This window comes from Xiphophorus couchianus, chromosome 9 (genome assembly GCF_001444195.1).
Source record: "Xiphophorus couchianus chromosome 9, X_couchianus-1.0, whole genome shotgun sequence".
Taxonomy (NCBI): Eukaryota; Metazoa; Chordata; class Actinopteri; order Cyprinodontiformes; family Poeciliidae; genus Xiphophorus; species Xiphophorus couchianus.
In genome coordinates, this window is record NC_040236.1 from 211951 (window position 1) to 226735 (window position 14785).

Here is a 14785-nt window from a genome sequence, read left to right on the forward strand (position 1 = left end):
GGACCATGTGCATCCATGTATATATATACACTGCTCAAAAAAATAAAGGGAACACTCAAATAACACATCCTAGATCTGAATGAAAGAAATATTCTCATTGAATACTTTGTTCTGTACAAAGTTCCATTTGCACAACAGCAGGTGAAATTGATTGTCAATCAGTGTTGCTTCCTAAGTGGACAGTTTGATTTCACAGAAGTTTGATTTACTTGGAGTTATATTGTGTTGTTTAAGTGTTCCCTTTATTTTTGAGCAGTATATATATATATATATATATATATATATATATATATATTTAAACAGCACTTACTTTAAGCGCAAACACACCACATGAAACCACATCTTGCTGGATGGCATGTTATACTGTTTCACATTTCCACATTGACACTTTCATCCCTTTGCTTCTCATAAATGTCCTTGTTGAGAGGATAAAATGTTAAATTAACATTCTAGTTATCCAATTATGACATTTTATATTATAATAAACAATAATTGTTCTTGTTTTTCTCACCTTGTTACTTCCAAGCACCTCTTCACATCTTTTTGGGACTCTCCAAGTGAGTTAAGGAAACCTATTGTTATGAATATTCTTTTGTTGAAATTAATGAAAAAAAAGTGATTTAATTTTTATGTTAAACCAAAATAAAAATGGTTTGTGCATGCTTTACATTTAGCAAAGATGCATTGTCAGATTTATTTCCTTCAGTATCCTTGCAATAGCGATAATAAAGAAATAACATTTTCTACATAATCACATTTGTTCCCTTAACTGCTGGTATGAGTTTTATATCAATAGGATGATATTTGGGGAAAATAGGTATGGCATGCAAATATCGGCAGGCTCAAATTCGATATTGCCAAAAAATGCATCCCCCTCCTAGCTTGAAAAAATAAAGAGTCAAGAGGGATTTTACCTTTTCTACATAATTACACTTATCCTCTTAGCTACTGGTATGAATGTCATATCAATAGGATGACATTTGAGGAAAATAGAGGGGGCATGCATATTTTGGCAGGCTAATAATAGGCTTTGCCAAAAAATGCATCCCCTGCTAAAATGGAGAAATACAGAGTTATGAGTGGAATAACTTTTTCTACATAATCACACGTGTTCTATGAACTGCTGGTATAAGTTTTATATCAATAGGACAATATTTGAGGAAAATAGAGGGGGCATGCATATTTTGGCAGGCTAATAATAGGCTCTGCCAAAAAATGCATCCCCTGCTAAAATGGAGAAATAAAGAGTTAAGAGGGATTTTACCTTTTCTACGTAATGACACTTGTTCTCTGAGCTACTTCTGTAAAGTTTCATATCAACAGGACAATAGACAGGGGATACAAATATTGGCAGGCTCAGAAATTAAAATCATCCCCCCTACATTAATAGACTAGATAGTAAAGGATGATATAAAATATTCTACACAACGGGCTTCTGTTTTGTAATGCTTTAAGCCATTGTGTCAAAAGAAAAATCGGGAATTTCAAGCCATCTGCGGAGAACATTTTCATCAGACGCTGACTGAAAAACGTTCGACTCAGATGTTTCAATAAAGCTATAAAAACCGTATTTATTTCAATTAATCTGCGAAATAAAACCCACCGTTTTATGTCTTACATGATTAAGAAACGTGATAATGTTACGAATATCTTCAAAAATGTCCTCTTCGGTCATATTTCAGTCCGTTTTCTCATCAATATACGAGAGTTTAGAGCGATGCGCGCTCCCGCGACAAGGGATGCAATTCTCGGCAGGCATGCATTTCTGGGCATAACACCGGCATCCTGCATGTTTTAGTTTTCTCCCTGGTTTAACGCACCTGGCTCAAATCATGGCTCCTTAGAAGGCCTAAGAAAAACACTGACATGCTGATAAGGTTGTTGGTACTACCAGGGAGAGAACTAAAACGTGCAGGATGCCGGCCCTCGAGGACTGACTTTGGGCACCCCTGACCTAGACACTCAAATCCTGAACTGCATTATTTTCAACTAATATCAGAATATTTACAAGCATGTTTGGGATTCGTGAAACCTTTTTCTGATTTGTGAAACTTCACTTCACTTAGCAGACCGCTGCAGAAGATCTTTCCTTCCAACAGCCATCACCATCTACAATAACTATTTGAAGAATTAATGAGTTACACCAACATTTAATTTCCCATTGGGATAAATAAAATGGTTTTGAATTAGAATTGAATTTGAAAAACATGCATGGAACAAGTGTGAATAGTAATCTAAACTTTAGCGAAGTTTTACAAATCACGTAAAGGTTTCACAAATCCCAAACATGGATTAAAATATTCTGCTATTAGAGCAGAATAATATAGTCCAGGTTTGAAGTGTCTAGGTGTTGTGGTTTTGGAATTAGAGCAGTTCTAATATGAGCTAGATGCAAAAAAGGGCAAAAATGGCATTTTATTGAAGTTTCACAAGTCAGAAAAAGGTTTCATGAATCAAAAACAATGTTCTAAATATTCTGCTATTAGTTGAAAATAATCCAATCCAGGTTTGAAGAGTCTAGGTGTTGTAGTTTTGGAATTGGAGCAGTTATACTATGACATAGATCCAAAAAAGTGGTGAAATCAACCTTTTTTGAAGTTTCACAAATCAGAAAAAGGTTTCACAAATCACGATCATGGTTCTAAATATTCTGCTATTAGAGCAGAATAATGCAGTGTTGGTTTGAAGTGTCTAGGTGTTGTGGTTTTGGAATTAGAGCAGTTCTAGTATGATCCAGATGCAAAAAATGGCCCTTTATTGCAGTTTCACAAATCAGAAAAAGGTTTCACAAATCCCAAACATGGTTATAAATATTCTCCTATTAGTTGAGAATAATCGAGTCTAGGTGTTGTAGTTTTGGAATTAGAGCGGATCTCGTGTGACCGAGACTGGAAAAAAAAGGGTGAAAATTTTCTTTTATTGCAGTTTCACAAATCAGAAAAAGGTTTCACATATACCAAACACGATTATAAACAATTTGCTATTAGAGCAGAATAATCAAGTGCTGGTTTGAAGTGTCTTGGTGTTGTAGTTTTGGAGCTGGAGCAATTCTAGTATGATCCAGATGCAAAAAAGTGGTAAAATCAACCTTTATTGAAGTTTCACAAATCAGATGAAAGTTTCACAAATCCCAAACATGGTTGTAAATATGCTGCTTTTAGAGCAGAATAATCCAGTCCAGGTTTGAAGAGTCTAGGTGTTGTAGTTTTTAAACTACTGTAGAGTCGATTAAAGATGCAGAAGGTAGTGAAAAATTAGTTGGAATCGCCCTTTAGATATTTTCTGAATCAAAAGCTGGAATCAGAAATCAACTTCAGCTTCATCGGGTGGAGTGAGAGCCGACAAAGCTGGCTCTCACTCCAGCTGTTAAATCCTGCCTGATATTTTCCCCACATTACTGACTGCATGGTTCAGTCAACCATTCAGAAGGTCATAGTGACTACAGTAAACGTGGCCAACTTTCTGTCTCTTCTGACGATCACTCAGGGTAGCAAATGAGGGAAGTTCATTAAAATCCTGGATGAATTCTCTGTGGCGGCCCACCATGTTTTTAAAAAAAAAATGTTACGTTGACAGAAAATATAAAAATATTACATGGATAAATGTGTTAGTAGTTGACAATGCTTAAACACACAATTGTAGTCTTAAAATCAACACACAAAAAATACTGTTAAAATAAATATTTTTTGTACATCTGTTAAACCCTGAATCAGTTAATGCCCTGCTGGTGGAATGCCCATGAGTAGGCCTGTCACGATAACAAATTTTGCTGAACGATTGTCTCAAAAATTATTGCGATAAACAATAAACATTACGTAATAATGCATGCGATTTCTTGCCAAAGATAGATACACTTTTTTTTTCAAAAGAATATTTAACGCTGGAGCTGATAAACAAAACAAACAAAAATAAAAGGAATTCTCAGTATCCATTAACAAAAAAGGCACTTGAAAAAAAACTAAACAACATAAAGCCAAAGTGGAAATAAATACTGCATTCAACCAAAAGAGTGCAGATTATGAAGTCTGTATATTATGTTGCCCTTCAGTAACAATTAGATTTAAATAGAGAAAATGAGCACATCGACTACCTGATGCAATAGTTCACACTACATGATTTTTTGCTCCTATTTTTCCCCTTGACAATCTTAAAACTTTGGTCTTTCTAAGATTGTGTGGTGTGTTACGGTAGATCGTCGTTGCCGCTCCGATCTAAATCAGGGGTGTTCCCCGACTGGGAACTTTAACGCAGCCTGTTGAATGTGACAGGTAGCCAATCAGAAAGCGCGGATTCTCCTCAGTGCTTTCTGAGGGGAAATTACAGAGAGGAATCCCAAACAGCTGACACGGCGCAACCCGAAGTCCAGGGGACATTAGAGATGATATGTGGAAACAATTCAACATGCAAAGAATATAGAAATGACAAGGGGAGGAGTTGGAGCGAAATTGCTACCGCAGTTGATAAACCCAGTAACTTTTCAGCTGTTCTTTGTTAACATAAGGTAAATAGGTTATAATGATTTTCATTCGGACACTAGCTACATGCATTGCAGATAGATTGTAGTACAACATTGATTAATGCCTGGTTTTAAAATTAGTTAACTGGACTTGTAGCGATTATTTTGTGCCCATTGTTGGTAGGCATGTGCGATAAACGGTAAATTAAAACTATGGACGTCATTTTAATTATCGGTCATTAAAATGACCGATAATTCATTTTATCGGCCGTCTCTTCCGGCCTTTTTCTCTTTCTGTTGATGACACCGAATGAAAAAAGGCTCAACTCCAGTGCTCTCCACTGACCCTCCCTTCCTCATTTTACTTAGTGTAAAGCCCAGCGCACACGAGCTGTCGGCTGATTGTCGGCCCATTTTCAAAACCTGACAGATCACACATTAGCCGACAGAAATCCTAGATATAACGGTTCGATCGGTTCGGTCCTGCCGTGTGGTGTCCAACAATGGGCACAAAATAATGGCTACAAGTCCAGTGAACTAATTTTAAAACCGGGCATTAATCAATGCTTTACTACAATCTACCTGCAATGCATGTGGCTAGTGTCAGCGTAAAGTCCTGACTGAATGAAAATCATTACAACCTATTTATGTCACGTTAACAAAGAACAGCTGAAAAGTTACGGGGTTTAGCAATTTAGCTCCAACTCCTCCCCTTGTCATTTCTATATTCTTTGCATGTTGAATAAACATTAATGTTGTTTCCACATATCACCTCCAATGTCCGCTGGACTTGGGGTTGCGCCGTGTCAGCTGTTTGGGATTCCCCTCTGTAATTTCCCCTCAGAAAACACTGAGGAGAATCCTCGCTTTCTGATTGGCTACCTGTCACATTCAACAGGCTGAGTTAAGCTCCCAGTCGGGAAAAACCCCTGATTTAGATCGGAGCGCAACAACGATCTACCACACACCACACAATCTTAGAAAGACCAACGTTTTAAGATTGTCGTAAGGGGAAAAATAGGAGCAAAAAATCATGTAGTGTGAACTATTGCATCAGGTAGTCGATGTGCTCATTTTCTCTATTTAAATCTGATTATTACTGAAGGGCAACATAATATACAGACTTCATAATCTGCACTCTTTTGGTTGAATGCAGTATTTATTTCCACTTTGGCTTTATGTTGTTGAGTTTTTTTTCAAGTGAGTTTTTTGTTAATGGAGACTGAGAATTCATTTTATTTTTGTTTGTTTTGTTTATTTTGTTTATCAGCTCAAGTGTTCAGTGTTCTTTTGAAAATAAAGTGTATCTATCTTTGGCAGGAAATCGCATACATGATTACGTCATTTCTATTAAATCAGTGTAAAAAGGTCTTCAAACAATATTATCGTTTATCGCAATAATTTTTGAGACAATTAATCGTTGAGCAAAATTTGCTATCGTGACAGGCCTAATTGTTGGACACCACAAGGCAACAATGAACCCGATCAAACAGTTATACCTAGGATTTCTGTCGGCTAATGAGTGGTCTGTCAGGTTTTGAAAATGGATCATGTCGTGTCCGCTGGGCTTTACACTAAGGAAATGAGGAAGGAGGAGTCAGTGGAGAGCACTGGAGTTGAGCCTTTTTTTCCATTCGGTGTCATTAACAGAAAGAGAAAAAGGCCGGAAGAGACGATAATGCCGATAATTAAAATTACGTCGATAGTTTTAATTTATCGTTGATTTATTGTTTATCGCGACAGGCCTACCCATGAGTGTTTTTAGATTCCAAAACTCTTTTAAGCAAATTTACTGATCACAAATTTGCTTTGTGATCAGCAAATTTATGCTTTGCTGATCACAAAGCATAAATGAACTAAGCAGGTGCTGAAGGCTAGCCAGATCTCCAGGGGCCCCATAAATGCAAATATTTTAACACAGACCATATAGCTAGAATGGTCTTTGTTTAACATTTGTTTATTCAGAATGACAATGCTATTACATTTCATTTATTGGTTTCAGCAAGAATAAATTAAAAGATTTTAAATTGTGTAACATTTAAATTAAAGATTTTAAGGAGCTGGCAAGTTTACTTTGTTAAAGTGCAAGGAACAATCTTCATAGTTTACATTGTTTTGTTTCCACAGCTACAGTCTCATGCTGGAAGTTAAATCTTTTGAGCTCTGTTTGTTCACAATTATTTGTGAATATATATTTATTACTTCAGCAACTTACAATTATCACAGAGTGCTTTTAAGTTTGGCCAATTAAACAAGAGCCCCTTTCCCAGATTTCACTAAGTCCATGGTGAAATGTTCTTAGTGGTACTGATGATCTTAGCAGGCAGAGGGGCCCCTAAATCAAATTCTGCTCGAGACCCCATACCACTTGAACCAGCCCTGCATGACGAGCTAAAGCAGTTGCTCTGCACATCTCTGCTGGATGCAGAGGGACAAAGAAGTAGACTTAATTTATGAGGCGCTAGTAGAGACCAGTTATTTAATTTTAAGAAGAACTCATCGAAAGCAGACACGGCTATTTAATTATATTTTAACAATTTAATGGAATTTATCAATTCATTTTGGCACAATGTCCCTTTGAAGACATTCATGATGTTGATGCGGGCCAAAATGAAAATGAGTTTGACATCAATTCTCTGCTGGTTATAATGTATTATGGACATCTAAAAAAGTTCACCCTCCAAATATCTCAATACCAGAACTACTCATGTTCCGTGTTACTGCCTGAATTGGGTAGAGGTGGAGGTGGTTGGAGCCACTCCAAGCTAAACAGAGCTGATGCTGAAGGGGGAAAAGGCAGGGTTATTGGCAAAACGTGATGAAAAGATGACGGCTTCAAAGTTCCATCCAGGCACCGGTCTCCTGAAATGATGCTTCAGGTTCTTCCTGCATGTGCTGCTAGGTGAAGAACAAGGCCCTGATGGAGCTGCTGAGGAGGAAGGTGCGCCTCGCTCAGCCTTACGCTGGAGTCTTTATGAAGAAGGATGATAAGTAAGTCAGAAATGCTTCTATTATTTTTCTCTTGATTTGAGTTCACAAAGAACATGATTTGTCCTTTTGATATTTGCTAACTGCTTGAACCTATCAGTGAACCAATCAGGTTCAATGACTGCTGTTGTGTCTTCCAGTAATGAGTCGGATGTGGTTGAATCCCTGGACTCCATCCACTCCACTGGGACCTTTGTTCAGATCCATGAGATGCAGGATTTAGGAGACAAGCTGAGGATGATCGTTATGGGCCACCGCAGGTCAGATCCAGGTCTGCTGATACCATCTTAAACCCTCTCCATGTGTACAGCTCTGCTGATTCTGTGCTCTGGTTCATCAGGATTCGGATAGCAAGACAACTGGAAGTGGAGGCTGAGGACATGTTGGCGTCCTCTGACTGGTCAGAGTCTGAACCAGAGCCTCAGGTCAAAGCTACGGCAAGACGGAAGTCCAAACGCAGCCGTAAGGAGCAACCGACCTCCCTGGCAGAGCAGCTGGAGAACAAGGTCAGTTCAGTGCTGTCAAAACAGCAAGAAGCATTTCAAACAAATAATAGTCTAAACTAGATTCCTCCTCATGCCCATCTTGTGAATTGTGGGAGCTTGTGCCATTTTTCTGATCGTATTATATTGATAAATTACAGTTTCCCCCTCAACTTTTCTGGGTGGACTGGGTGCATTTCTCAGAACAGAATTGAGATTCTCAAAATGTCTTGTCAATCTTGAAATCATTTTGTCAGTGGTTCACATCAGAAAGCAGTTTTATTTCTTTCAACAAGTTGCAAATGCTTTTGTATATCATGCAAGTGATTATGTGTAATTATCTGCTTTTTCCAACATTTTCAATTGCCTTTGTCATGTTGATCAAAATATTTTATATGGGTCTCTGTTGAATAGTATTGACTTCTACAACATTTAACCATACAGTGGCTTGCTGAAGTAATAATGATGAAATAGTCAATTTTATTCATAGTGCCCTTTTTATCTCAAATTGAAATCTCAAACAGCAAATTAACACGCTACTAGATTGTAGCTACAGCTCCTCTGAGGCTGACTGACAGAAGCAAAGCTGCAATTTTGCGCCACTGGCCCTTCTGACCAACACCAGCAGGCAAGCTGGATGAAGTGTCTTGCCCAAGGACACAAATGACAAGGGTGGGCGGACCGGGAATCGAACCGTCGCCCCATTTATACCCCTTCAACTTTTACATATTTTGTCACATTACAACCACAAACATGAATATTTCATTGGAATTTAATGTGAAAGACTAACACAAAGTGTCATACAGTTGTCAAGTAGAAGGAAAATTATACATGATTCAAAGCATATTTTTCAAATAAAAAACTGAAAAGTGTGAGGTCCAAAGAACAGGCAAAGACTGGGAGACGGCACACTAACGCTGCTGTTACCTTCCACAGCAACAAAGCAAGAAAGAAAGGGTCTGATACTATAAGCTGCGTCCTGACAGGATGAAAAAACTGAAAGGGGCAATAACACACCCATCACCAATTAGAGAAAATGACAAACTTAGATGCTAGGTCAGCACAAAAAGTGTGCTTTAGAAACAAAGCTGGGAAATATGCTAGAAATAGTTATCAAAAAGAAAATGAACGGGCGTGCCGTGGTGGCGTAGTGGTTAGCGCGACCCGTATTTGGAGGCCTTGAGTCCTCGATGCGGCCGTCGCGGGTTCGACTCCCGGACCCGACGACATTTGCCGCATGTCTTCCCCCCTCTCCTTCCCCGTTTCCTGTCAGCCTACTATCATATAAGGCAGTGGTACCGGTCCGCGCAAGAAATAATGAACTACTTCCGGATCTTTTATTTTGAAAATCCTAAACCGGATTTTACCGCTTACGTCTTGCGCGTCAAAATTGAGCCAACTTGCAACAGAATGAGTAACAAAACAACATCGGAGTACAATGAACCCTCACTATTTTGCGGTTCACCTTTCGCGATCTCGCCGCTTCGCAGATTTGCATCATGCATTGTGTTCTGCATTCTGATTGGCTAAACAGTCTCTCCGCTTCTTTTCTACCTGTGTGTCAACAACTTCAAATCTGATTTTTGTCTTTTTCAGGAATGTCACTCTACAGTTGATGATTTTGTGTCTTTTTTAAAAATCCCAATGGGGTAATTCTGTTTGGCTTTCTCACAGGTCTAAGCATTCTCCAGGTGTTATGACTTTAAAGCACAGATTTAATGGGAATTAATGCGGTTGTAAACGAATATTTTAGTAATCTATCGATTATTCTTACGATTAATCGAGCAATCGGATAAAAAAATAAAATAAAATAAAACATTGGTAAATCTAGCATAACAGCAGTCACAACATCACATATCAACATCTGTCCAATTTTTCACATTTGAGCTAACAATAACTTTTCTGTAGTTTAGAAAATTAACCTGTGACAATAAAGCTCACTTTCTAAGCTGAAGAAAAGTTATACAAAAATCTGAAATTATATTCAGTGTAATAATAATAAAAAAGCAGGCTCACTTATAAAAAATGTCTATACTCCAGCTTTTTATTTTATGTATTCATCTTAAGTCAATTTAATAGATGAACTCTCACCTTGCCCAGTCATTTATAGCTTTTGTTTCTATGTTAGTGACGGGATTTGACACCTTTATTCGTCACACACAGAAGCATCTACCAGCTGCGTGCCGCCACGACGTGCTCCGCCACCCATTTGTTGAGACTGGGATGAAATAAATTTTCCGGTTCATCCGTAAAGCTACACTTATGTTAATAATCTAATGTGCAGCCGCCCGCAGTGTTCAGTCTATCAGCTCACCTGTATAAATACACCTTCAGCGCTCTTCCCCGCCGTTTGCTCTGAACACCGGCCACCAGGAAGCATCTCTGGGAGGAGAAAAGCTGCCGTACTCCAGGCATCGCAGCAGTCATTTTAAGGACGCTTATTGGTCCCCCGAACAACGACAGAAACCCAGACATTATAGTGAATCAATCGAATCTTCCCAGGCCGAACTTGAAAACTGGACGTTTTGCTGCTAACACTTAGCTTTCATCTAAGGCGGAAGTGAGAGTACTGCGCAACTCAAGTAAAAACCTGGCCGGAACACGGTGCATTAAAAAATAAAACATAACGTAATGAAGCTTCGAGGCAGATAAATTTTCCTCGAGGAATTTTAATAATTGAGGTACTCGAATCACTCGAGGAATCATTTCAGCCCTAATGGGAATATTACTTTTACTGAATGTGATTTACTGGGTCACTATGTCAACTGTTCTACAAAAATCAGCTTTTCATTTCTGAAATGAAATGTTTATTGTTTCAGCCAGGGCTGTTTATAAATGAAAATTTTAGTAATCGAGTAGGAATGAAGGACCATCTTGTTGGTAATGAAGTGTGTTGATCAGGTTTCAGAAGCTGACCTGAGTCCAGAGCTTCAGCCTTTGCCTTACTCCAACATTCTGATGGTTGAGGTGGATAACGTTCAGCATGAGCAGTTCACGGTCACTGAAGAGGTCAAGGTACCCAACACACAGCACTCGCAGCAGAAACATCCTGAAAGGGCTCAACCATTCTCAGAGGGTCTTTGTGTGTTGCCAGGCACTGACGGCTGAAATCGTGAAGACCATCAGGGACATCATTGCCCTCAACCCCCTCTACAGGTCAGCCAGCAGCTGAGCCTCTCCATTCTCTACTCATGTTTGCTTTTGGTCCAGCTGTTCTTCATGTTGTTGTGGGTCATTGAAGTTGCAATGTGGGGTCCTCTAGAGAGCACTGACATACAGCTAGTATGGTGTTGCCATTTCTGAACAGTTGGACTTCAGGCTGCAGTCTTTTTCTGCACTGTTACTTTTTTACTGAGTTGCCTCAGCCACTAATGGCTGCAGCTGAAATATTAATATATTTTATGTTTGTCTGTCACCTCCATGAGTGACTTACTGCATGAACAAACAAATTCATGTGTTAATTTAATTGCAATTTGTATTTAACGGAAATGCCACAATTGCAAAATTGTGTTTGTTCAACATTTGCACAATACCTACACATTTTCAGCACATTTGTACCTGAAACACAGCTAATGGCTGATCTTATCCACTGAAAAGATCGGTAGAGAAGATCGATCGCTCATCTTAAGTAACTTAAGATTAAAAAAATCTCTAGCATCTTGCTTTAGATGGGTTGATAATTAAAGGCTACATTCCACCACTCTTCAATCAAGGGAACATTTGTGTCAATCCTGACACTTGATTTCCTTTCAGTTTGTGACTGCATGTATCCAAAAGTGTTATTGGAAAACATCTCTGAGTCAATATATTTGTATCAATAGTGTTTTAGTGGTAATGGTGGCATTTTGAGTTCTGTGTTTGTCAGAGAGTCGGTGCTTCAGATGATGCAGGCTGGTCAACGGGTGGTCGATAACCCCATCTACTTGAGTGACATGGGGGCCGCACTGACGGGAGCTGAGTCCCAAGAGTTGCAGGATGTCTTGGAGGAGACAAATGTATGAGCTTTTCCCTCATTGCCTGTCTGCTTCCTCTGTTAATAAAATTCTGATGCTTTGCAGTAATGAGCAGTGAATGAAATGTTCAGGCTGCACAAAGCTTTTGAATGTCCACTGAGAGAAATTTGGAGTAATATGCCACTTATGTTAAAGCAGTCAAAGCAGAATTTTACAACCTTCAAACTAAAAAAACAATCAAATAATTTTTGGTTTTTGCAGATTCCAAAACGTCTTTACAAGGCTCTGTCTCTTCTAAAGAAGGAGTATGAACTGAGTAAACTGCAGCAGCGTCTGGGCCGTGAGGTCAGAGATCATAATCAAGCATGTGAGCACTATCCTGCCTTTGCAGAGCCCACTATATGAACTCACTCCTGACTTTGTGTACTTTGGTCTGAGGTGGAGGAGAAGATCAAACAGACCCACAGAAAGTATCTTCTCCAGGAGCAGCTGAAGATCATCAAGAAGGTACAGGATCAGGAGGAGCCGGAACTCTTACTGCTTAATGAGCCCAGGCCTGGTCCAGGTGATGCCTGGCGCACATGTTGCTCATCAGATGAGAAGTTTTCTCGCATGTCTTGCAGTCATATAGACTATTCTCTAACCAGCAACTCGATAACGAAAGAAACCAATTCTTCCTATTATAGCCGTGCAGCAATCACTATAATGCTGATGGAAAAAACAAGAACTCTATATGAGAAACATTGGAGGTTTCATACATTACTACCTTATTTTTCGGACTATAAGGCGCACCGGATTATAAGACGCAGTATCAGTGAACGGATCTATTTTCATATACAAGACACACCAGATTATAAGGCACATAAAGTGAAACAAAATACGGTAGTCGGATAGCTCAGACTTTATTCAAATCATTAACAATAACTGTCAATATTACACAAAAAAGTACACTCACTTTTTCGATCATTCATCTTCTACGAATCCATCAAATTCCTCGTCTTCGGTGTTGGAATTGAACAGTTGGGCGATAGCGACATCAAGCAAGCCCGGATCCCTCTCGTCATCATCCGATTCAGTCTCATTGCTGTTGCTTGGCTGTTCATTGATGATTGAAGGACCGTACGTATCAGGAAAAGTGGTTCGCCACCCCAAATCAAGTCTGTCTAGACGACATAGAAAGCTGACCAGCAGCGATTATGCTTCGACAATCAAGGGGAGTGGCTTCATCGCTTACCAAAGTCATAATAAAACATACGGTTAGGCCTGTCACGATAGCAAATTTTGCTGAACGATTAATTGTCTCAAAAATTATTGCGATAAACGATAATATTGTTTGAAGACCTTTTTACACTGAAAATGACGTAATAATGCATGCGATTTCTTGCCAAAGATAGATGCACTTTATTTTCAAAAGAACACTAAACACTGGAGCTGATAAACAAAATAAACAAAACAACCAAAAACAAAAATAAAATGTATTCTCAGTCTCCATTAACAAAAAATGTACTGGAAAAAAACTAAACAACATAAAGCCAAAGTGGAAATAAATACTACATTCAACCAAAAGAGTGCAGATTATGAACTCTGTATATTATATTGCCCTTCAGTAATAATCAGATTTAAATAGAGAAGATGGGCACATCGACTACCTGATGCAATAGTTCACACTACATGATTCTTTGCTCCTATTTTTCCCCTTAAAACAATCTTAAAACGTTGGTCTTTCTAAGATTGTGTGGTGTGTTATGGTAGATCGTAGTTGCTGCTCCGATTCAAATCAGGGGTTTTCCCCGACTGGGAACTTTAACTCAACCTGTTGGATGTGACAGGTAGCCAATCAGAAAGCACGGATTGCTTTCTGAGGGGAAATTACAGAGGGGAATCCCAAACAGCTGACACGCTGCAGTCCAGCAGATGATGCAGTGGAAACAACATTAATGTTTATTCAACATGCAAAGAATATAGAAATGACAAGGGGAGGAGTTGGAGTGAAATTGCTACCGCAGTTGATAAACCCGGTAACTTTTCAGCTGTTCTTCGTTAACGTGACATAAATAGGTTATAATGATTTTCATTCGGTCAGGACTTTACGCTGACACTAGCTACATGCATTGCAGGTAGATTGCAGTAAAGCATTGATTAATGCCTGGTTTTAAAATAAGTTTACTGGACTTGTAGCCATTATTTTGTGCCCATTGTTGGACACCACATGGCAGGAACGAACCCGATCGAACAGTTATACGTAGGATTTCTGTCAGCTAATGTGTGATCTGTCAGGTTTTGAAAATGGGCCGACAATCAGCCACAGCTCTAAGATCGTGTAGTGTGCGCTGGGCTTTACACTAAGGAAATAAGGAAGGGAGGAGTCAGTGGAGAGCACCGGAGTTGAGCCCTTTTTCATTCAGTGTCATTAACTGAAAGAGAAAAATGTTGGAAGAGACGATAATTAAAATTACGTGGATAGTTTTAATTTATCGTACGATTAATTGATTTATCCTGCGACAGACTGGCGACCTGTCCGGGGTGTACCCCGCCTCTCGCCCGGAACGTAGCTGGAGATAGGCACCAGCAACCCTCCCGACCCCATTAGGGACAAGGGTGCACGGAAAATGGATGGATGGATGGATAATTGATTTATCGTTTATCGTGACAGACCTACATACGGTACACTGTTCATACATAAGGCACACCGGAATATATGTGCGCCTTATAATCCGAAAAATATGGTACTTGGAATGTAGGTTTCACCAGCTTCTATGTGAATGAGTGGACTATCCTGTGTGAATGTAATGATCAACCCAAGACTTCTCCTTTTGTCCTCAAGGAGACAGTAATGGCTATAAAAACATGATGAACCTTTGTTAGATTAAATGTGTAAGACTTTAATTAGATTCTAGAGAGAAGGA

At 39.1% G+C, this 14785-nt stretch overlaps 1 protein-coding gene across 4 annotated transcripts in view; it reads left to right on the forward strand.

Moving 5' to 3' along the window:
• The window catches only part of lonp1 (lon peptidase 1, mitochondrial), a 37356-nt gene that overhangs the window by 8581 nt on the left and 13990 nt on the right, over nt 1–14785 (forward strand). For 3 of the 4 annotated variants that reach the window (XM_028028633.1, XM_028028634.1, XM_028028632.1), the window contains exons 2-9: nt 7359–7447; nt 7585–7704; nt 7785–7950; nt 10828–10941; nt 11021–11082; nt 11792–11921; nt 12141–12224; nt 12318–12386. In XM_028028633.1, the coding sequence (XP_027884434.1) occupies nt 7359–7447; nt 7585–7704; nt 7785–7950; nt 10828–10941; nt 11021–11082; nt 11792–11921; nt 12141–12224; nt 12318–12386 (834 nt within the window). Of the gene's footprint in view, nt 1–7358; nt 7448–7584; nt 7716–7784; nt 7951–10827; nt 10942–11020; nt 11083–11791; nt 11922–12140; nt 12225–12317; nt 12387–14785 lie in introns of those variants that run through there. The other variant, XM_028028636.1, reaches the window with a different exon arrangement.